The sequence below is a fragment of the Acomys russatus genome, chromosome 22, assembly GCF_903995435.1.
Source record: "Acomys russatus chromosome 22, mAcoRus1.1, whole genome shotgun sequence".
Taxonomy (NCBI): domain Eukaryota; kingdom Metazoa; phylum Chordata; class Mammalia; order Rodentia; family Muridae; genus Acomys; species Acomys russatus.
The window spans coordinates 34,971,727-34,996,227 of NC_067158.1; the positions used below are offsets into that span (position 1 = coordinate 34,971,727).

Sequence of the window (24,501 nt, forward strand, 5' to 3'; positions counted from 1 at the left end):
TAAAATATTCATTTTAAATGAAAACTGCTTCCTGGTTTTACAAGGCATAGAGTATTTCCAACAGCTATCTTTACATTCTGTTAGTGCAAAACATTAGAAACCCTCCTGTATCTCAAATGCGTAAGCCAAAGCATCAAAACAACTTTTCTGTTCATCCAGGATACAGGCAAACCATTTAAAACTCGCCATTGGTGCCCGAGGTGTTTGCATGAGAGTGGAGTTTCAGAAGACAGCACAGGAAATGGGTTAGGAGTACCAGCTTCTGGACAATTCAGAGTAGAAACTGTCAATTTTCTTTTTAAGAGAAGCATAGAAAGGATTCCCAAGCTAAAGATGGGGTGGTAAGAACCTGTCCTTGGATGCCAATAGCTAGGAATAAAGCAGGAACAACATCTTTATCTCAAACAAAAACCCCAAAACACCTTTTGGTTGCTATTTGCAGTGTCCACACTGTAGTACCCATTTACGGTCATGTGATGGTCACTCCCAGCTCAGGCACCCACTGTTCCCTCCCCACACAGAACACAGACCTATGGAAGGACAAATGCATTCTACAAGCCCAGCAAGGTGATGCTGCTCAGTCCACTGGGAATACTTTAAAATGGTTACTCAAAACAAAACAAAACCCAACCCAACAAACTAGTCTGCTGATAGCAACAGCTTTTGAATCTGTATACCAACCCAACAGCTTTTCAGCCAATTCCACACCAAATTCAACTTGTAACAATTGATGAAGCAATTAGCTTTAAAACAAAACCAGGTAACTACACCTGAAAGGTGACCTTGCTCTGTACCTTTTACTGTGTCGCACGGCTCACTCTCTGCCCTGAGAGTAACTGAGACAGTAGGAAGCATTTCCTAGTGACACAGGACCGAGAGCTCGTTGTTTCCTATAAGATGTAGCTATTCATCTTGTATTTAATTAGCCTTTTATTCTGATTACTTCAGATGTGTTGCCAAGGATGACTCTGGTGGTAAGAACATTTATCTGGTCTTATATTTAATAATTTTTTTAGTGCTTTGGCAGATGGAGTCAGGTTTGGAAAGTTTGTGAAAATAGTATGAGACTAGAAAGGTGATCATGGTAAAGCTTCACAGTTTTCCAGGTATGTTCTTATACTGAAGAGGCCTCGAGGAAAGCCCAGTGCTCTGGAAGCCCAGGATGACAAAGCAAAGGAACTCTTGCAGTGCTCTGGCCGATGCCTGGCCAAGCAGGAGGAAGTGTTCACCGTCCATCAGTGTCCCATAGTCAAGGCCAGAGGCCGGCGCTGTTCTGTGATCTGTCCTTCTGCCAGGCCACATTACTGGAAGAAAAGATACTAAGATTTGCTTGCCATTAATAATTTAAGTTTTTAAATAAATATTTAAGTGCCATTTTTAGCAAGTGTGTCCTGGTGTCCAGCATTTGTGGCCCCAGGGCCCGGCATCTTCACCTCATTAGCCACACATTCAGTCAATCCGGTTCCCACAAATTGTGAACCTGTCTATCTCTAACAAATCTTTCTTTGAGGATCTGTGTTTTAATTCAGAATTTTCCTGTGTTATGTCCTTCTCATCACCATCTGGCGTTGTCAGAAACTGATCAGAATTGCTGGTCACAAGTAAGGGTATGACATTTTCTTTCTGATGAACAGGCTGGCTGGTGACAGAAGCAGACAAGTTTTCTTCTGTGGAAAGGCCTGTCGGGAAGCAGAGTCGCTGGATTAGGAAATGATTTCCCTCTGAACATGGTAAACACTTATCAAACCACTTATGCTTTCAGGGGTACTGGAAAGTAAGTTATCTTTCCTCTTAGATACAACAAGTGAAAACTAAAAGCATACTGTGCAAGCTGTGATTTATAGTACAGTTCAGAGACTAGTCACACCCTGTTCACCCACATTTTACCCACACAATAGGTAACTCTATCACCCAATTCTGGAAAGATCCTGCCTGACTTTGCAGCTCCCTCCTATATGACCACAAACCCACAGGACTATCACTTGAGTGGAGCACATCAGTGGCTTTCACTAAGGACTCTGGGAAGGGCTAAGTTGACCCTATGGTGTTCCACCATAGGGTCTGTACACTTTGGCTAGACTCAGACTAGCATCATCACCTGTAAGAAGTCCACATCTGAAGGAACCCCCATCTTCTCGCCCCTGACCAGGAACCTTGGAGGCAGTTGAGTGACACTGGGATCCACTGACCTAAAATTATAAATTCAGCCCCTTCTCCCTTCCTTCCCCATTTCCTGCCCTGACGTGCTGGGGACTGAACCATGGTTTCATGCTTGCTAGGTTCAGTGTTCAACCACTGCACTAACACTCTCAACCTCATAGAGCACCCCTCCCCCGAGTCAATCCTTTTAAGAGAGCTTTAAACCAGAGTGAGCTCTAGATAAAGTGCTGCTATTTAAGATGCGCCCTGATGAGGTCTGCCATGTTTGCACTCTTGCAGGAACCTGCAGTCTTCGGCGACTCTGAGAAGGTGCAGAGCCTAACACTGTCTTCAGTGTTGACTGCCCTCTTGCCCAGACCACCGAAGGCCTCTCCTCAGTTCCTCTCAGTGGGTGTGTGTCGCAGCTCTTCCCTTTCCTGACCACAGTCACCGCTGTCTGATAACGTGCTGCACTTACTCCCTCCCCATCCTCCCAGCAGTCCCGCTCAGGCTCACCAGAGCAGAGACACGGCGTTTCCTCTCCTACCGTGTCTTCTGGTCATGACATGTAATAATAGATGCTTGCTATTCAGCAACAGCAAATGTAGTAAGCGCTAGGTTAGGCGTATCTGTTCTAGAATCTAACTCTTTCAGGCGCCATCAGTGAAGCTGAATGAAAGCACATCTCTGAGCATCACTCAGCCTTGGCTGAGCAGTGATTTACCATCAAGAATTCAGATGAGGAACGGAAGCAGCGTACCTTGAGAGGACTTGCACCTGCTCTGGGATTTACTGGAGGGTTTTCCGGGGGTGCTGGCTGGGGGAGGATTAAATAGCTTCTCTTCCATTTTGGCTTTCTTCACATATTGACATGATTTCCCCAATAGCACAATGCTGTTAAGTATTTTCAGAGAGATCAACCTAAGAAAGAAACATAGTTGTGGGAATTCATCTAAGCCACGGTGTGAGCCAAGCTCCTGACCTGGGTTTTGAGCTGTGGGAGAGGTTGAGGGGACAGGCCCAGGAGTCAGAGGACCTGGGCTATGGAACACCAGCTCCTTGCACAAAGCTTGCATTTCCCGGGGTTATCACAAAGGGACTCCTGGCACACTCTAATTCATAAGAAATACATCAGACAATCCAACATGCATTCTTTTACTATAAAGTACGTAGATTCATATGAAGAAAAACTAAGACAATTTCCGACTCCCTATGTGGCCCCCAGCATATGTTTGCTCTGAGCATATCATCTGTACTTTCTCACTGGGCAGAATGGGGCCTACTTACAAGGCTGTGGTGGGGACACAGTGGGAGCAAGAGGAGGGACCTGGGGCCAGTGTGTGAGTAGAGTCCTTTGTGGACTTGAGGAAACTTCTTCACAGCTGATCGGAAAGGAGAGGACTAGGAGGAGCTCACTGCCATGCTCAGCACAGAGATGTTAGGCAAGCCTGCTCCTTTATGACTCTGCTGCTGTGACCTGCATATCTCTCTCTCTCTCTCTCTCTCTCTCTCTCTCTCTCTCTCACACACACACACACACACACACACACGTGTGCACACATGCACCATATATAATACACAGTCTACAAATATTCTTTTATGTCAGTTAATGTTCCTAAGTGATCTTAAGAATGCTTTGTGGTATGGGCTACGTATAAAACTTTCTTGTAATAGGCCCCATTTCTGGACATCTGGATTATTTCTAACATTTTGCTTCTATTAAAAAGTTTGTAATTAAGAAAAGTTAGCTTAATCTTTTACCTTATTAAAATAAATTGCTAATAGTTATAATTACAGACATGGAAATTTTGGGTCAATAATTAATATTTTAAAATGCCTGCTGTAATTATGGCAAGACAACCTAGAGACCACAGCTTCCCGTTCACATCTTCTCACATCCTGTGGGCCTTGACCGACAGTGCTAACATGAAGGAACAAGTAGGTTGTGTTTCTGCGCCTGAGATGAAATACCGTCAGTAACATGGAATCATCAGCGGCTCAACCTGTAAGTGAGTCAATGTGGCAATCCCGAGCATTTCTGCCTGGTCCTTAGTCCTTTCACTAGGGGCTAGAGCATAGCAGGGAAGGCCCACGGTCCAGGCCCACTGTGTGCACATTCACTGCCAGGTCTGGGTCTCCACACACCATACCTTCGCTCCTCCCCCGCTTCTGTGTTTCTGCCTAAGAGAATTCCAAACTTAACAAATCAATCTCCTATCCCCAATTGCAGATTCCAGTCATCCTTGCATCAGGCCCTCCCTCATCTCCTAACCTCTAAATGTTGCTTCTGCCACAAGCTTCAATCACAGCAAGTGACAGGTCTACTGCCATTACTGCTTGACCACAGGTCCTGTGAGCACACTTGAAGCCATTCCTTTATATTTCATGTGCAAGCAGTGTGCACCCAGATGACAAGTGCTAACCCTTCCGCTGCTAGCACTTGCATTTCAGCCTTGGCCACCTTTCCCCAGAGGTACCCATGGCTCCCTCCCATGCTCACAACTGAAGCGGCCTTCCTGTCTGTCACTCTGCATCTCCGTACACCTCCACAGTTTCTTCACACTGCTCACCAGTAAGTCTCTCTAGAACGTGTCTCCCGTTGTTCTACTTGCCTACTACAATTTCAGAGATACCAAGGGGCAGAAGTTGTCTGACTTCTTTTTGGTTGATCCCGAGAGCCTGGAACCAGGCAGTCGAGGCTGCTGAATGGATGGAGAAGGGCAGTGGTGGGCATGTCTCCCTCCACAGCTGACAGCACATGTCCGCTCTGGAGAACTATGCAGAAACTTTGTAACAAAGGTTTTCAAGTATGCTATACCCAAGCATCACTTTGTTGATTTACATTCAAACTATGAGAATAATTAACTTTAAACAAAAATGGGAGCAAGTAGAAACAGGAACTATGCTAAGAACCAAAGGCAGGGTGTGCGAACCTGCATTTCAGAGGGAGCATCAGGATTTATATTTTGTTTTTTGTTTTTGTTTTTGTTTTTGTTTTTTCGAGACAGGGCTTCTCTCTGTAGCCTTGGCTGTTCTGGACTCATAGACCAGGCTGACCTCGAATTCACGGTGATCTACCTGCTTCTGCCTCCCGAGTGCTGGGATTAAAGGCATGTACCACCAATGCCCAGCTTATATTTTGTTTTTAAGAAATACTTTAGGCTGGAGAGATGGCTCAGAGGTTAAGAGCACTGGCTGCTCTTCCAAAGGTCTTGAGTTCAATTCCCAGCAACCACATGGTGGCTCACAACCATCTGTAATAAGATCTAGCGCCCTCTGTACATGCAGCCAGAACACTGTATATATAATAAATAAATAAATCTTTAAAAAGGAGGGGTACGGGGAGAAACAAAATAAATAAAAAAAAATACTTTAACATTTTAGTCTAAGTACAAAGAATCTCCTTAAATATTAATCCTCAAAAATAACTCATACTTTAAAGTTTTGACATTGTCTTCAGCAGTGTGCAGTCAGGACACCTTTGGCATATTAGTAAAAGAAAAGAAGAAACAGGGAGAGGGAGAGGGAGAGAACACCAGTGTGATTACAGTCAAAGAAGACAAAGCTCAGGGAAAATGCACGAAGATGCGAAGAGTCCAGAACACAAAAAATAAAGTCAATTTTCTGGCATGGACCTGGAGAAGAAACTCCATGGTGAAATCTCTAGTACTGTATAATTGAATGTAAAAATGTCAGACAACTTAAGAGAGCTGGGTATGCTGGGCATGCCGGTAAGCCCAGCACTCAGGAGGCACCATGGTACATGGGACCTTTGGTACATAGTGCATTCAAAGCCAGCCTGAACTATATGAGATCCTGTCTCAAAACAACAACAGGGAGATGTAGTTCAGTTAGCATGCACAAAGCCCCGAGTTCAATGCCCAGCACAGCATAAGTCAGGTATGGTGGCACATGCCTGTACTCCCAGCACTCACTCAGTTACACCCCAGTGTTGTCACTGCAATCAGTCATGTCACCCGAACAAAGCTCTGGAAGAGGGCTGAGATAGGCACTGGGAAGCACTCATTTCTTGCAATACATGGGGGTTATCAAGTGCAGCCCATGGGAGTGGCCATGTCTGAGTTGTTTGCACAGAACAGTCTTGGTACCTGTCACATGCCAGGCAGCATGTGGGTACCAGGAAGATACATGAAACACTCGAATGTGAAACTGGAACATCACAGATATCTTGGAGACCATACTCGGTGGAAACCTAGGGCTGAAATCATCCCTGCTCTGTGTATCTGCTCCACAACCTTCTCCTCTGGAGGTGCTCAGGGCTATACGCTCCCATAGGCCAGCGCTCCCCAACACACACGCCCATGTACCCACATACAGCAGCTCAGCCACAGGTTTCCCAGATTTCTCTTTGGGCAAAGTCATCAGAACTCAGGCCAGCTACTTACTTTAGTTCACTTTTTGAAAAACTGAACAGTGGCAAAATAACACTCAACAATATTATTATTATATTGTTATTATTTTCTTGTTACTATTTATGATTTTTAGAAATTACTTAAAAGTGTTTTCCTTCATGCTTTTGTTTCCCAAACTGAAATGTAAGCTAGTTGGGACCAACAAGTTTGCAGAAGGTTCACTTGGCTATAGCCACAAAAACTACATTTTTTGCATCCGTGAGGTTGATGTGAAAGAAGGCCAGTATGCTGAATAAACCAAAGGTGTTTCTAAATATGGGATAAAGGCTGCAATGAAAGACTTTCCCCTAAAAGAACCAAGTATAGAAGAAATATAAATCTTGAACAAAAAGACCTTATCATAAACTTTTGAGTAAAGAACTTAAGTACAAAGAATAGAAAAAACATATTGGATGCAATTAGCTTGTATTACATCTTGCAGTTCTACACACTTTACTATAAAGTCAAAACATATTCAAGAATAGTCAAGCTTACCCAAAATAGAAGAGTGCGACACAGGCATAGGACAGGATTCCTTGTACTTTAATTGAGCTTGTTACAACTCTGATGAGCTAAACAGAAACAAACCAAAACACAGAAACACAGACAACACAACGACAGATTTATTAGTTAATAGTTAAAAATATTTTTTCTTTCTTATTTTAACATTTTAGAGCATATCTGCATCTAAATCCGAGAGGCTGGGTCTAGACTTTGCAACTCATTGACAATCTGGCCCCTAAGTCATCTGTGGCGGCTAGGGTTTGCTCAGGCAAGTGCAGCTGCCCCCTACACTCAAAGTCTTAGGAGGCCTACCTTAAGTGATGGCGCTTTTACTTACACCTAACAGAGGTGCACATCAGCTGTCATTTGTAAAGTCCTTGCTCATTCTGTAAGTCTGAAGAAGCTCATCTACTTCTTTTCTCATTCCTGTTTTTTCCTGTCTATTGTTCAAATTCTTTAAGAGACCCGATAACTTGCCGGGAACATCGAAGAAAGGGAATCTCCGAAGACTCCCATTGTTTAAGAAACTAAGCACACAATTAATCACTTAAAAGCCATGAGGCAATGGCTAGTCCCTAGTTTCCTATGTAACAGAAATATAGAAACAATCCCTAGAAGCCTGTTGATTGAATCCGGTGGGAGCAGCTGAGAGAAACATTCACATAATGTAGGTGCAGCTCCTGGGAGCAGCTACATGAAAACAAAGCAGAAGTAACTGGCATCAGCCAGGAATGGCAAGGTTCTGTTGGAATGCCTTGCATAGAGTTAAACTGCTGCAAATAAAAAGAATGCCAGAAATGATAAGGGCATGCATGGACTGTCATATGTTCAATCAAATTTCAGTCTGAGAAAACCACCATGGAGCCCTCGCCTGTGCCATAGCCTCTGGCAGAGAAAGGGCTCCTGCTGTTAACTAGCCCTTCTATAAAATCAGCTGAGCTGTCTAGATTTACCCCATGACAGACTTATCATGTTTCTAATACCAGAAAATGTAAGCAGAAAAATTTGACATTCTATTTTTTCAGTTTCTTTCTTTCTTTCTTTCCCTCCCCCACCTCCTCCTTCTCCTCCTCCTTCTTTCCCTTCAAGACAAGGTTTCTCTCTGTGTAGTTTTGGCTGTCCTGAAACTCACTCTGTAAGACCAGGCTGGCCTTGAACTCACAGAGATCTACCTGCCTCTGCCTCCTGAGTGCTGGGATTAAAGGCATGTGCCGCCACTGCTCGGCTCAGTTTCTTTAACTCACTAAATAATCTTTAAAATCTGAGCTTCAAATAAATAAATAAAATAAAATAAAATAAAATCTGAATTTCTACAAAATTTTAGAGGAGTTCCTTTTCCTAAGCAAAATAAATTTGATTAAAACCATAACAATGTTTAGGATATGACTATCTGTTGAAATTTAACATTAATCCTATCATCTAAAACTGTTGGGTAAACCAATCTAAATACAGTTGCTATGACTTCCAGCTTTCTTGTACATTTGTTAGCTGACCTGTACACAGCTGCTTCTGATGAAAAAGGCAGTTTTACATGCTGAGCCCAGTAGTTTAGAAGGGGAGTCAGCAACCCTTACCCACACTGCAATGCTTGGTGCTGCTCACCACTCACGCTGTGCCTTCTGCATTTATTTCCTTACTATAATTTCCCAGCACTTGATGGCAGCTAGCACATAACTGTCAAAGTGTCTCTAGAATCAGGATCAAGTGATGACGCCTTTTCCAGGTATATCCATTAGAGAAGAAAATTCTTTGCCCAATGGATAATCAAAAAGAATAGCCTCATTGTTAGGAAAGCTATCTGGATAAGCCGTCTCATGGTGCCACTTTCCCTCTGAGTAGCTCAAAATCCAAAGGAATGATGCATTTAGAATTTAAGACAAACTTTCCTGGCGGTTACTTACCATTTTTTAAAATACCAAGACCTGTTGAAACAAAGTTACTGATAATATATACTGATGTTTTATGATGACGGCCATGTCATCACAAAAATAGAAAAGCATGAACTTACTAAGACAGCTAGCGGGAGAGGAATAAAGCCCATCCTCCGTGCTACTGAGTCACTGTAGTCTGTATATGCCTGCATGGAAAGGAAAAGAGGACTTGCTAGGTTATCAGCGTCTAGAAAGCACCATTCAGTGTCAGCATGCATTCTGAGCAGAGGAGGCCAGCATCAGCTGTGGGACTCAGCAGAAGGATGCAGGAGCCTAACTGAGCAGCACACATTTCTAATAAGAAGTTCTGCCATTACCACAATGTTGCAGGCACATCTGCTAGCTAATGGTATTACTGCCTAAATATTTAGTGTCTAGAGAAACAAGTTCAAGTCTGTAGTTTTATCTGCAGTACATTTAAGCGCTGATAAGTTAATGTCAGACAACACCTTTAATGAAATGCTTACATTTTTCTGTCGGCTGCTAACAAGGTCAAAAGCAAGGCTGGCTCTATATTCACTGTAGACCTGAAGGCAAAAAAAAAAAAAAGAAAAAAAAATGATGTAGTCTAGAAAAAAATACACACAAAGGAAAGCTTTAGATTTTGTAGGTAAAAAAATCTTCCTAACTACTCCGGGACAGATGCTAACAGCCAACCAGACACCCATACCTTGAGCAAGACAGTCTAAACTCCCCTGAGCTGCTCCATCCATGGGCTTAAAAAAAAATTTGCTTCAAAGAAGAGTAATAACCTATGACTCTCATTCCCAGAGGTTAGAATTTAGGCAGAAGTGGCTATTTTAAGCAGTGCTATATGAAAAACTAATTCTGGAATTTTGAGTGCACAGTAAAGTATTACAACTCTACTTAACCACAACAATAACACCTTCCCAGAAAAGGATGCTGACAGTGAGTGAGACAAAAACTGAGGCTGAACCACATTAGAGCCACTGCAGCAGCCACCAGGGAGCTCCACAACTGCGTTCCCATTAAACCAGCATCAACTACCTGAATCAAACCTTTCATTTAATTTCAGATACAGAGAAATGACTATGAAAAAAGAACCATCCTGCATTGAGGAAGCCAAGAGAGAAAACGGTAAATTCATTTTTGATTAATGCTTTACTGAAAGCACAGAAACATGCTTCAAACATTCAGCAAACCAGAAACAGAATTTTGCAACTGATAATGCATTCAACTTTAAACCTTTGAGCTAAACAATAAGTAAGTACCAGTTTATGGTTGTCAAAAATATAACTCCAGAAAAATCAAGAAAGCTGCTGAGCCCATTCTCTGTTCTGGAACTATTGATGAGTCTGTGACAGGCCACGCCCCTCCTTCACTGCATCTGTAGTGATTTACAGCCTCAGACCTATTTCTAAAGGCACTATAGAGAACAGCTACAGCATAAAGCAAATCCCTCATACTTCTTTAAGAGAGTTCACAAGTAAAATGTACAGCTTATCTCTTAGAATTTAGACACCTGTTTATATTCACAGGAGAAAGCAAACTTATGCTGGGCAGTGGTAGCGCATATCAGCACTTGGGAGTTAGAGGTAGGCAAATCTCCAAGTTCGAGGCCAGCCTGGTCGACAGAGTGAATTCCAAGACAGCCAAGGCTATATAGAAAAATTGTGTCACGAATCCCTTCTCCCGCCACAAAAAGGAAAAAGAAAAAAACCAAAAACCAAAAACAAACAAATCCAACCTTTATTTTTATCTAATTAATTAATTCATTAATTGTTTTTTAAAATACAATTTTTTGTTCTTGTTTTTTCAGACAGTTTCTCTGTGTAGCCTTAGTTTCAAACTTGCCTCTGCTACCCTGATTGCTGGGATTGAAAGCATGCACTATCATGACCAGTGGAAAGCCAACTTTTAAATAGGAAATATTTTACAAATTCATCAAGGTTTTGATGGCTCTATTTTTAAAATAGGCACAGTATGATTTTAATAATTCATTTTTCATAAGTACAATAAACCAAAGGCTACACCTTTATGATAGTAAGGAGTCAAGAAAATATGAATTGTTAGAAATACATACATCTGCAGTGATGTCATTGAATTTGGTGATAAAGGCGTGCTTCACAATATCCACAGCAATTTCTGACGCAATCACCATAAAGACATCGGGAAATAACACCCAGAGATGATCTACAAGTGTGGAAGAAACAGACAATTAGACTTCTTCATATAAACAGAACCTGTATCTCAGGCTCCCAGTTCCCGGGACCTCCAGCAGGGCACACTCCAGTATTTTCAATTCACAGGAGAGAACCAGCACTCACTGCCAGCCATGATTCGCCAAATTAAAGGATAATGCTTATTCAACAGTTTGCACTGTCCTAGTACCATGTCGTCTGCAGGCCAGCATCCAGCAGAGGCCCTGCTGTGAGAAGTCCACACACAGAGAGGTGACTAGGGAAAGGGGTTCTCTAGAAACGCCACAGCTGCCTCGGCCTGACGATGACTACCTAGCGGCTGTGCTGGAGCTTGGTCCTCCTTGGTCACTGAGATACTGGCACACAACAATGTACTTTTCATACAAAATAGTGTTTTTGTTATTAGTTACCCAGAGCACAAATAAAAGAAATGAAAGGGGTGTGTTGTTTGTTTTAGCTTTTTGAGACAGGGTTTCTCTGTGTAGCCCCAGTTATCCTAGAACTCACTTTGTAGACCAGGCTGGCCTACACAGAGATCCACCTGCCTCTGCCTCGCAAGTGCTGGGATTAAAGACTGGTGCCACCGCTGCCCGGCCTTGATTTGCCTTAAGAGTAAATTTACAGGATACCATATATGCTTCAAGAGGGAGTTACCTGGATTCCAAGAAAACTGTTCCATGTTTCTTAAGCACACTATTAGTAAAAGCACATAATTTGTGAATCGTTCTTTAATATCTAAAAAAGAGAGAATTGAATGATAAGTACTAAAATGTATTAAGTAGGGAAATACTTAAAATAATTCTATTAAGACATTTTTTTAAGGGTGTTTTTTTGTTTTTGAACTTGTGGGGTTCCCTTTTAGATACCAAAATTCACAGTGCTCAGGTCCCTTACACAAAACACTACTATGTATCTGTATATAACTTATCACCTTCTGGTAGATGTTGTCACCTCTACATTGCTCATAATATCTGATACATCTTAAGAGCAACAAATATAGTTGCTACCATATACTACGTAGGGGAGCAGTGACATGTAGGAAGTCTGCACATGTTCAGTACAGATGTGGTGTTTGTTTAGAATACTCCCTACAGCCATAACCATGCATAAGCATAGAGGGCTCACTGCTGATTATTTTGTGTGTGCATATGTGTGTCTGCACACGTTCATGTATGTGTACATGCATGCACACTCACACATGTATGCAAGCCATTACTTCAATTTCCAACATATTTCTTATAAGAAAACTTAAAAAAAATTATTACTGTTCAACTTGGGTTATTAAATGTCCCCAGTGGTCTTTTGGGAATACATGACAACTGTTTTCATTTTATAGGAGAAAAACAGACTAAGAATAAAATACAAGACTTTGGGTAAAATAAAACTTGTGCACTTCCAGGAAGCATCTAAACTGATAAGAAATGACCATGTGATTTCTTACTTAAGAGAATACTGCCATTGTAATCGTACTGCTTGGAGGTATGTAGAGAATTTCGTTACTATGTGTATGTGCGGGATTAGGTTTCACAGTGGTATTTACTTTATGTTAATAACTGTCTGATTAATTAGAATAAATTTAGTGAAAATAAAGAACTGAATTTGTGTTAACGACAGTTTATATATATATATATATTTTTCAGCTGTTATTTTCTACGAGTCCAAGATACCACGTAGTCTAGAAATAAGTACGTGTGACAGTAAGCATGCATCATCTGTGTATCTGCACAAGTCTGGCAGCAGTGGCTAGAAACTCATTCACATAGCACAGCGTCCACACACCCAACAGTGGCACTACCTGTCAGCACCCTGCATCTCAACTTCACCCCACTGTCCTCCGTGGGAGCATCTTTGCTTCTCCACGTCCTCTTGTCACTCTACAGTATGACTGGCCTTTCTTCCCACTGCCCATCCCCTCTAGGAGAGCTACCTTCACTGTCTGTGCCTGCCCTACATTCTTAAACCCCTCCAGGCAGTGCTGGCACCTTCCCTCCAGAGCTGCCAAGCGCTTCACTTGTAGTGGGTCGGAACTGTACTTTCTGTGGGCACAAACGCTGTGCTATCTGTGAAGCAAGAGTGTCAATTGTTATTCAATGCCATGTGTAAGGTATCTATAGCAATCAGTTTCGAGGCACAGAGCACAGCTACACCTCCTCTGAAATGCATCATAAAATTGGAAAAGTATGTCTGGTTTTTAAGTATACATTTTGACTAGCTCCACAACACAGTGTGTACTTTTTCACACGATTTCAAAGGGGTTGTAACTTAAGGTCTGTTCTAGCATAGTTCCTAGCAAAGTCAGACCAAAGAGGAGATATTCTCTGTACTTAGCTAGAGAAGGATCTTAATTGATGGAGTTGTTTTTCTTAAAGTATCTTTAGCTGTAATTTTATTATTCACAAATCTGCCTCTAAATTGTCCCTAAATTTTATGAATGAAGTTAACAATGTAGTCAGTCTAACAAAGAAATGTACTCATTGTGCCGTCCCACTGAGAGGGGCTGTATGAGACAAACTTGGTTCTTAAGCCAATTATCTGGAAGGGAAAGGAGCACGTCATTTGAAGCTAAGCAGGCTTCTGAGAATAATGGAGGCAAAAAGCGAGCTGAGCCGGAGCTCTCCAGTGTAGCTGGGCATTCACACTCACCTCATACCAGGAGACCCGGGTAGCCTCTATCTTCCCACATTTGGCACTATCAGCTGGTAAGAGCATTCTGCTAGATAATGCAGCGATGTCTTATTTGACTTTCCTTTGTATTTCCCTAGAGATATTTTCCAGAATGATGCTAGGCACTGTTCTGTGAACTTAGTGGCTAGTCATGTATTTTCATTTTCTTTCCTTTCTTTCTTTCGTTTTTTGAGACATGGTTTCTCTGTGTAGCCTTGGCTGTCTTAGACTCACTTTTAGACCAGGCTGACCGTGAACTCCCAGCAGTCCGCCTGCCTCTGCCTGCTGAGTGCTGGGATTAAAGGCGTGCGCCACCACTCCCAGCTGTATTTTAATTTTCAAAATCCAAGTCCTTCTGCTACTCTAAGTCGTATTACTCTTTCATAATTAATTAGTAGGACATACAATATGTATTCGGGATAGTAAATGATAAAATCCTTTTTCATATATATACATACACATATATATGCTCATTTTATTAACATAAATGAGGTCTGCCTTTTCAGTTTTAAAAAATATTTTCCCTTCATTTTTATTTTAAGTGTATGAGTATTTTGCCTGCATTTATGTATGCACTGGATCTCATGGGACTAGAATTACAGACACAGGTCCTCTGACAGGGCAGCCGGCTCTTAACCTCTGAGCCACCTCTCTGGTCTTGTCTTTTCCTTTCTTTCTTTCTTTTTTTTTTTTTTTTTAAATTTTTTTTTTTTAAAGATTTATTTATTATGTATACAGTATGCATCAGATCACATTATAGATGGTTGTGAGCCATCATGTGGTTGCTGGGAATTGAACTCAGGACCTCTGGAAGCATAGTCAGTGCTCTTAACCACTGAGCCATCTCTCCAGCCCTTCTTTTTTTTTTTTTGACACAGGGTTTCTCTGTGTAGCCTTGGTTATCCTGGAACTCAATCTGTAGATCAGGCTGGCCTGGAACTCAAAGATCCACCTGCCTCTGCCTCCAAAGTGCTGGGACTAAAGGCATGTGCCACTACCATGTGGGGGTGCCTTTTTATTTTTACTCAGCATAGACTGTTTTAAAATTTGAAGCTTAATTTATATATTGTTCTTACGGTAATTTTTTTGTGTAGTCTCTAAAAATGTTTCCCTATACAAAACTTGTGAATATATTCTTCTATATTTTATTAAAAAAATTTAAAGATGTAGCACTTATGCGTATGGAAACAAACCACGTTGAATTAACGTTTTTGAAGTACTGGGGTCAAAGTTCTTTCATTTAACCTCATCCAGATGTGACCACTACTAGATGAAAATACCTCACTAAATATTGATCTATTTTAGAAAACATGATTTTTAAACCTTTGAAAAATTCATTTTAAAATAAAATTACTTTTTATTAAAATGTTATTCAACATTTGTTTATGGCAACTTTCAATGAATGTTAATTAGAGCTACCATCAGAATCTAACAACTTACCACTGTTTGACATTTGAAAGAGATTGTTCTTCTCAAACTTCTTGAAAACACTTCCTTTAATCTCGACAAACTGAAATAGCAACAGAAATACCATGTTCATCAGTTTAACAGTCATAAAAATCAACTCTCTTCACAAAAAGCTTCTTAGACTAACAGGTGAGCGGGACTGTCTCCTCACGCACAGCATCACCGTGAGCACGTCCTGAGCGCCCAATGGGCATGCCATCGCGTACTCACATTGTTAGACATCATGATAGTGAGCAGCGACTTATTGTGGGAGTTAAACGCTACATTGAGAGTCGTCGCCTGAACCATGATGAGAATGGCATGTAGAACTAACAGTAAGTCAAGGAAAACCCTTGTTTCCGAATTATTAACACAATGTCATGAAAATTTGAAAGTAAAAACTAGGGGAAATGACCATATTTTCTAAATCAAATCTGACCGACAAACATTTTCTTCTGGTCAGTTTTCCTCCATTTATCTGATGTAAACTTGATAGGAAGCAGAAGCAGGGAAGACATCTGCACATCTACTGTGTAGAACTGTTTCTCTGGACTTCGCACAGGGCTTATGGATTAGCCAGGTAGTGCTGGCACAAGCCTTTAATCCCAGCACTAGGGAGGCAGGGGCAGGCAGAGTCCCAGGCCAGCCTGCTTTAGAGAGTGAGTTCCAGCCAGGACTACACAGAGAAACCTTGTCTCGAAAACCAACCAACCAAACAAAATCCCCAAACCACCACCACCACCAAGCCAACCAAACAAAAACAGAAGAAGGCCCTCAAAGAGGTGTTAAATAAATGGAAGAAATTCTGGTAAACGATGAGAGACTAAGAGATGTGCATCCTGTTTTATGATAATTCAAGGTTTTAAAAGTAAACATAAAAATAAGTCTAGAGTTGCCTTTCTTTGCTTACTCAAGCAATACAGAATATTAAAATCATCTTCCTATGCATAAACACCACTACATGCAGGGACAGGTAAACAAACACACGGGGTACAGTGCACTGGTTGCTGGAATGCCCACGAAGTCTAAAAGGATACAGACGTAGAGGACAGCCATGAAGAAGTGAGGAATTACTCCGATGTGTGCTCTTTTTCTTTCCTTAGGCTCTGTGGCTGTCCAGTAGAGAGCATCTAAGATATCTTGTCCAAATGAGGAGAACAGACGATCGGCTACCTGTAGAGACAAATAGTGGGAACACGTTTCTTAACTGGTCCGTTCAGTAGTCTCCTAGCAGTCAGAAGCTGAGCAAGGGAGCAGAGACCCTGCTTAGCTCTTCCTCGCACTAACTCCCTGGCTCATGCTGAGGACATGATACATCTATGGAGTCCAGAGGGCCTTGTCACGGTAGGCCTTTGTAAAAACAAAATAAACACACAAAAACCAAAACTTAGAAAAAATTGGGGCACTTGATGTAAAAACGTCAAAGCAATTTATCTTTAGTACGCCAAGCACAGTAATTAACAGCTACTCAGAATCCTTAAAATTCTTGCAAAAAACAAAAAACAAAACAAAAACCCCAAAACAAAACAAGAAACAAACAAACAAACAACCCACGAAAATAGTACATAAGTACGTTCTCGTAAGTCTGCGATTGGACAGACAGCATGTGTTTTTAGCGCTGTGTAGGCCGTGAGAATCTGAGCAGCTCTCAGCCTTTCCAACGTTGCCAGCCTTCAGCACAGTTCCTCACACTATGGTGATCCCCAACCAGAAAGTGATTTCACTGCTACTTCACAGCTGTACCTTTGCTACTGTTATGATTCCAATGCAAATATCTGATATGTGAGTCCTGCGAAAGGGTTGGCTGACCCCCAAAGGAGTCCCAGCTCACAGGTTAAGAACCACTGCCTTAAGTGGAGGAGGACACACCTGGCTTTGAGGAGCTGCTCCCTTCAAGTATGACCCAGAAGCCATGGCTCAGGTGCCACCTCCGTAAAAGCTCAGTCCCCAAGGCCCTCTAAATTCGAATCTGCATTGTACCGAGATCCTGCAATGAACGAAGCGCCTGTACTAGAAGCCATAAGCAATGCTCTTCCCCCACACTGCCCGCCAGGGCCTGAGGGCTTGAGTGGGGGCCAGTGTGCAGGCAGCAGCTTCAGAGCGGGCGGTGGGAGCTGGCGGCCTTACCTCTAGCATGTTGTAGATGATGTAGAGCTTGATGACAGACTGCCCTCTGATCAGGTGGTACATCATGGAGTAGTCCACATAGTGCATCATGAAATAGCACATCACCAAAATGACACCCTTCAAAACGTCACACACCTGTGCAGGCTGAAGCAAACGCCTGTCCCTGAAACATACAAGGAATGGAGATAGGAGTTTTACTCTATGTGTTCTCAAAACACAACATCTTTACTGGACATGCAATAGCATACCAAGGTCATGATGAAAATCAGGCTGATGTTTTAAAATCTTTAACAAGGACAGTCACCAAAATGACTGTGTAACTGGACTCTTCCTGCTGCATACAGAATGTAAAATGTGAGACTGTAATCGGATCAAAACTGCAGAGAGTGGGCGTGCACCCGCTGTTGTTCCTGCTTCAAAGCAGCAGTTTTCTCGGGGAGGCAAAGCTCACGGTATCATGGCTGCTGGGTCAGCCTGCCTACCCAGAATGCACTTCGCTCTGCACTTTGTCCACTGTATTTACCAACAGTGGCTACACAGAGGCTGGGATTACAGGCATGCCTAGCTCCAGATCTTTCACAGTGCTTCAGAAAGACCCACACATCTGTATAGTAATGTAGTCTCTTCCATGAACACATACCATAATTTTTCCAACCCATTATTGACAAATTTCTAGTTCGTTTCCAACTACAAGCTAGCACAATGTACATGTGTAAAAATGTATCTGTATTATAAAATCCAAAAATTCTAGGTGCACAGTTACATTCACTTGGTATTTTGGCCTCTGTGGAGGTTGTGCCAATGTATACTTCTGCTAGCAGCACATTGAGAAGCCTGTGGTCCACACGTACCAAGACAACACAGGATGCACTTCTGAATCTTTGCCAGTTGCACTAGCGAGAAACAGATCCCAGTATAATTAGTAATTTACCTCAAGAATAGAGCTGGTAGTAGGTAAAGATCAAACCCAGGGCCTTGTTAATGCTAGTCACATGCTCTGCCACTAAACTACATCGCCATTTAAATTAATCTTAAAAAAGATAAAAAGTGAGACAAGTCACATTCGTGCCCAGGCAGAAAGTCCTTGAACTTGCAATCTTTTTGCCCTGACCTCACTAACGGCTAGATTATGGGCCTGTGCTATCAGGTCTTGCTCTGAGTGACTCTTTTATATATTTAAGATTTATTGAATTCTGAATGAATCCTTACCTCATATCTTCTTTACTTTTTCTTCTTTTTTGCTTTTTCTTTCTTTTTTGGGAGGTGGGTGGGTGGGTTAGTGTTTATAAGACAACTCTTTTATTGTAGAAGCTAGTTCTTTGTAACATGACTTAAAATTTTTAGAATTAAAAATGAATTTTGTTTTCTTTTTTTGTTTGTTTGTTTTGTTTTTTGAGACAGGGTCTCTCTATGTAGTTTTGGCTGTCCTGGAACTAGTTCTGTAGATTAGGCTGGCCTTGAACACACAGAGATCCACGAGTTGATTCTTTATTCTGACACTAGAGCTTAAAAACTAAGCCTGAAACGGTGGCATACACCTAATAATCCCAGTGCTCAAGGAGGCAGAGGCTACACAGAGAAACCTGTCTTGAAAGAAAGGAAGAAAGGAAAAAAGAAAAAGAAAGAAAGAAACTACGCCTAAGTTAAGGAAGGAAACAATAAGATGAAGGGGAAAAACACAGAAAAGAAGAAATTTAGGTTCCGATTTTCATAGCAAGAATGAATTAGTTCACGGCTACTGCAGGCTTCTTCCTCTGCATCAATGTTCAGGCTTCTGTTTTGGCAGCTTTTTACCTATAGCATATGCAACTGTAAGCAGCAAGAGCGTCCGTTAGGCACTGTGGGCTCTTCTCTTTCACCAAGCTGTTGTGTGGGCTGAACTCATTTGCTACTGGGCCCCGGCCTTTGAGCCACACACCTACCTCTTGGGAGTTTCTTGGCTATCTTTTCTGCTCAGCTCCTTCTCAGCCTGTTCACATGGGCAGGGCTTTTCAACAGAATGTGTAAGCCTTTCAAACTGTTCCTATAACTAGGCTGCGGTACCAGCTCTGAAGGCAGCTGTCACAGGACAGCACTCTTGCTCTCCACAGGAAGGGTTATAGTGGATGGGAAGCCAGTCCAGTGAGCCTACATGGAGATGGGCCCGGCTTTGTCAGCTGGATCACAGCCCTCCAACACATGTAGAATCCTGACTGATTTTTCTTTGGAGCTCAAGTTAGAGCTCTGAGCAGAAGAGCACCCAGCATACCACCTCCACCATTACTTCCATCCAGAACTTTCCTTTCCCTGGTACTGATCCCCTCCCTCCCACAGTGACTCTGGCCTATTTTCCTGAAAATCAGGTAAATTTCATCTGGGTTACCCACACACCCAGCTCAGTGCACTCTTGTGCACCAAGGACTAACTGATGACCTGGGAGATCTTGTGCCCCACTCCATACAAGGCTGGGGCTGGGATTGGTGGTTCTTCTGTCAAAAGCAAACATAGTTCTATTTCAACTATTAAGAAGAGACATGCTGAATGGTCCTGCATTCCTGGGATTTAGGTGGCTGTTGCCCAACTGATGGCAAGGCAACACGCTAAGAGGCATCAGTGCAGGTGTGGCTCTTTTAAAACTTATTTAAACCCTATCTAAAAGGCTATTAAAGATCACTGACTTTCAAGACTTAAAAAAAAAAAAAAAAAAAAAAAAAAAAGAAAGAAAGAAAGAAAGAAAAAAGCCTCCAAACTGAGAGAAATCAGCAACTCATATTTCACTGTATAATTTATCATTTGGAAAAATTATTATGTTAAGAAACAAACAAGCCTGTCATTTTATTAATTTCTACAATACAGTATGAAACCCAGGAGAATATCCTGCACTGAGTCCTCAGCTATCTATCTGCCATCACCTTACCATCCTAACTCTGCTACTGCGATCACAGATTTTCAAACTGAAGGACTACTCTTCGAATACAACATAAAACTTGTTTTAAACCCTCTATAAACAAGAATCTTCTTTCCACATGTGCCTGTTAATAAAGAGAGGAAAGCATCAAAAACAAACAACAAAACCCCTTGAGTGGCACCTTAAAAGATACCTATATGCACCACAGTTTCTCCAAGATCTCACCTTACAAATGAGTTTACCTAATTAAGACAACGTGAACCAATCAGAGCATTAGCTCCTGTCTTCCAGGATATTTTTAGATGAGTTTGTAAACATTACAAACTCTCCAAAGAGGCTTACCTACAATGCTGCCAATCAACCCAGAATAAATACCTGGATAATCCTTCAGGCTCAAGTCCTAGTTATGAAGGCTATTAAAAAGCAGTTACGGGCAGTTCCTTTAGCAAATACCGGAACTCTCAAGATGTCGGACAAAGTAGAAAAACTAAACCAACCAAACCAAAAAAACCACATTCATTTAATTTAGTTTAGATCAACTGTTTAGTTACATGCCATGGCAAGACAAGATTAAATAAGGTATTTAATAGAATTTACAATAAAATAAGATATTTAACACAATTTAAAAGATATTCAAGTTAAAACACCTATACAGAAAATAGATTCTCTATATCTCTAAATTTTACTGTTTAATCACTACAAATACTTCCACTATAATGTAGTTATTACAAATGACAATTTCATATTATACATTTTACTACTAAGTATCTCTGAGCTGTTTAAAGTGCTATTCGATTCACGGAAGTAGAACTATGCAGCAAAGAAAGATGCTCACTAGGAGGTGTCCACCCCTTGATATTCTTCTGCTGAAGTGAATGAAACCTGTACTAGCAAGATCAAGAAGGAAGAGGCACAACCAAGCCAGTTAACTTCAAGCCTCCAACAGAGGCCAGGGGTTAGCATGATTTATCTCACTGTAAAATATGCATATTTGAGGAGTGGAGAGGACAAATACTACTGAAATTTTAAAAATGAGTGTTCCATGTGGTTCATATTTTTAAGAGAAGGCCCTTTATAATTTTAAAGTAAACTGCAATAAAGTACTAAGAACAAGATGTTTTCCTGAACTGAGAAACTGAACAGTTTTCAAGTTTCACTGACACACAGTAAAAAAAAAAAAAAAAAAATCACTTAATACTTAACACTCAATAGCTAACATCTTTTTTGTATCTTGAATTAATTATATTAGAATGAAGTAGCTGATTTATGAAGCTTTGTGTTTGGAATAGCACAAAATCAAAAGTGCTTCTAGGAACAAGCGAGCCGTGCTGAGCCCTGGGGTAAGGACTGGGGTGTTTGCTGCCACACAGACCCATACAAGTCTTTAGCGGTTACTTCACGGGTGACTTTCCTGAGTGACAGCATAGTCAAACACTGGGATCAACATGGATAATGCTTAAAACCAAGTGAGGATGCATTTTCCGCAGTGTGTCTCCATCCTCAAATGGTATGTGGCCTACGCTGGGGCTTTTGCTCTTTGTACTGAGGTCAATTTGGCCAAGAGTATAAAAGGAAAAATCAGGGTTTACTCACCACAAGGAGTCCCTGTGCCACCACACTCCATCCTATAAAGGAAGTGAAAGTGCTCCTCCCTTCGGTCTGATTTACAAGAGAGAAAGAGAGAAAGAAGGTTGTAATGTTGCTACGCTACTTAGAGCGTCATGGCGGGGAACTCGGGACGCAGAACCTGATGCTATGCAGGCTTCTACATACTAGCACGCTGCTCTCCACTGGTGCGCCACAGCGTCAGCCCTGGTGAGAGGGAATAATGGACACACTTGCTTCTCCAACGAAGATACCAAGAGCTCTCCCTACATGTTCTTGTGGTGGCACTAGTTACTCAGGCCAGAATCAAAGGCTTAATTTTGTGTGAAAAGAGAGAAGTATACATAGACTGTATATATAAAGTAAATTTGAGCACAACTATAGTGAAAGAGGTAAGGCACATGGAAGAAAGCCAACAGGTTAAGGAACTTAAGAACTTGAAATTTATAGCTCTTTTGGGAGATAAGAATTCTCCAATGAGGTCAACTTTCAAAAGAAAAGATACTCTCCTAAAGCAAGAAAAAGAGAAGTCAATGAAGTCTTCAATAGGAGTTATGTCTAAAATCAAGTCAAGGGGCTGCTTGCCTGAATTTTATTTACTCTAATAGTAAAAAGTAAACTACCCTAGGAATTCCTAAATCGACTCAGTTGCTTAGCACTGTATAATGTCCAGCAGTGCTTTCTATACTCGCAGCCGCCAGCTCTGGTTCTAGATTTTACCATTTTCCTCTGTAATCTCAGTCAATGTATAACTTAAGTGTGACGAAGTGCTAAAGCACAATAACTGAAGTTTTAGAAAGAGTCAGGATTCACACTGATACCGCTTAAATTACCCATTTACTTGGTTTTTAAAATACATTTAAATACACTTGGAAAGATATTTGATATCTATCAAGCCCAGATAACTCATATAATGAATCACAGCCTAATTCTGTTTCTATGTCTTCCTTTAATTACTGAAAACATTACCCCGATTTTCTCTAAAATGAAGCTATCTTACCCTATATCTAGGAAAAGAAAGAACCTGCTTTCTATGACTCTAGATGGATTCCTTCCTTCCTTCCTTCCTTTCTCCCTCCCTCTGTCCCTCCTTCCTTCCTCACGCCCCCTCCCTCATTGGGCAGCAGGGGTTAAGGGTGCTAATTCATCAGAAACAGACTCAAGCACTCTATGGCTACCAAGAAGTGCTACCCACTTCTTACAGGAGTAGTCACTGAGAAGCGGTACCCACTTTCTACAGGAGCAGCAGAGCATCCTCTGCGAGCAGGGTATTCCACCATAGACTCACAATAACATCCTGCCAGCATCTCCAAAGGACATGACTCTAGCTGCTTGAAAGCTGGTGAAATGGTCTGTTGACTGGGCAGTCAGATGAGGACTGAGGTACTGACTAGGCTACAAACCGTCCTAGTTATCATCCTTTGTTAAAGGCAATGTCTGTTTGCTCAGTTGTTATTAGTGGCAACAAAATCCAAACCTCAAACCAAAGCCAAAAACCACATCAAGATAGCAGAAGATCTAGGGACAGGTTCGAAGCAGAGAATCTGGTTTGCTCTCACAAGCCTCAGAGATGCTGCACCCAGGAGGAGGAGGAAGCCCTCCCTGGGGGAAAGCAAAGACAACGGGGTCCTGCTGCTACTGCTCATTCTCTGATCCTGCTGCAGGCCGTTAATGACTCCATGTCATAAGTAACAGAACAGTGTTCGTCTCTTTTTAGAAAAAAACTTAACAAAGAGACTAGGAAGATTTTTTTTTTTTTTTTTTTTTTTTGACAAAAGACTGAAGCGGAGGTGATAAGAATGCTAACAGCTGAGGAAAGTGTAAGATCAACTTCTTTGCAGGGTTCTAGTTAGACTTAAGGAAGAACACCTTTTGCTTGCTGAAAAAGATGGCTCTAGGCAAAACAATCAAATCATCTTTAACAGAAGTAGAGAACACTGGAAGGGAAGTTGTAGGATAGCAGAATTTAGCTGTTGCTATATAATTCCATAAAAATAAAATGCACTTGGGTATTTGAGAGACACCTGAAAGATCTTGGGCAGGACATGAAAGTAGTTTTGTTCAGAGTCATTTTTTCACAGTATATTTTCAGTTCCATGCTTAACAACAACACCACCACCCACAGAGACAGTGTTTTCCCTGTTCAGAGAAAGCAACCGTGCTCACAGTACTCTAACACACGCTGCTTTACTCAGACATACAATACCGATGGTGCTAAGACATTACAAGCAGCGCTTCACATTGTTTGTACTACTGCCTGCTCTTGTACGGAGCAGTCAAGATGGCCGAAGTTCGGCCACACAACTTTAACTGCATTCTTTTGTTTCATTTATATCAATGACCGAGAGCATGAATTATAACTTTCAGTTAACCTACATTGCAAATGAACTACTAGAAGTGGTTTGTAAAAGGCTGCCCCCTAGAGTCCTCTTAGCTATAAAACCATGAAAATAGAAATCACTTTTCCAATGTGGCAAGTTAATTTAGATTGAAACATGCTTCAAGCTAAAATTTTAAAGCAAGTATTTTTTTGACTAAAATACTTAAACTATTATAAAAAGATTGGCTATAGGAAGCAACAATCATTTATGTGAAGCAAACTGGAGTAGATGATTTAAGAACTC

At 41.5% G+C, this 24,501-nt stretch overlaps 1 protein-coding gene across 2 annotated transcripts in view; it reads right to left on the reverse strand.

Moving 5' to 3' along the window:
- Positions 1 to 1,202: 1,202 nt before the first annotated feature.
- The window catches only part of Tapt1 (transmembrane anterior posterior transformation 1), a 44,853-nt gene continuing 21,554 nt past the window's right edge, over positions 1,203 to 24,501 (reverse strand). For both annotated transcript variants that reach the window (XM_051164871.1, XM_051164872.1), the window contains exons 4-14: positions 17,386 to 17,548; positions 16,296 to 16,431; positions 15,490 to 15,587; positions 15,253 to 15,322; positions 11,803 to 11,883; positions 11,031 to 11,140; positions 9,454 to 9,513; positions 9,064 to 9,132; positions 7,047 to 7,123; positions 2,900 to 3,060; positions 1,203 to 1,679 (exon numbers count right to left, since the gene is read on the reverse strand). In XM_051164871.1, the coding sequence (XP_051020828.1) occupies positions 1,450 to 1,679; positions 2,900 to 3,060; positions 7,047 to 7,123; positions 9,064 to 9,132; positions 9,454 to 9,513; positions 11,031 to 11,140; positions 11,803 to 11,883; positions 15,253 to 15,322; positions 15,490 to 15,587; positions 16,296 to 16,431; positions 17,386 to 17,548 (1,255 nt within the window). In that variant the 3' untranslated portion in view covers positions 1,203 to 1,449. The remainder of the gene's footprint in view (positions 1,680 to 2,899; positions 3,061 to 7,046; positions 7,124 to 9,063; positions 9,133 to 9,453; positions 9,514 to 11,030; positions 11,141 to 11,802; positions 11,884 to 15,252; positions 15,323 to 15,489; positions 15,588 to 16,295; positions 16,432 to 17,385; positions 17,549 to 24,501) is intronic.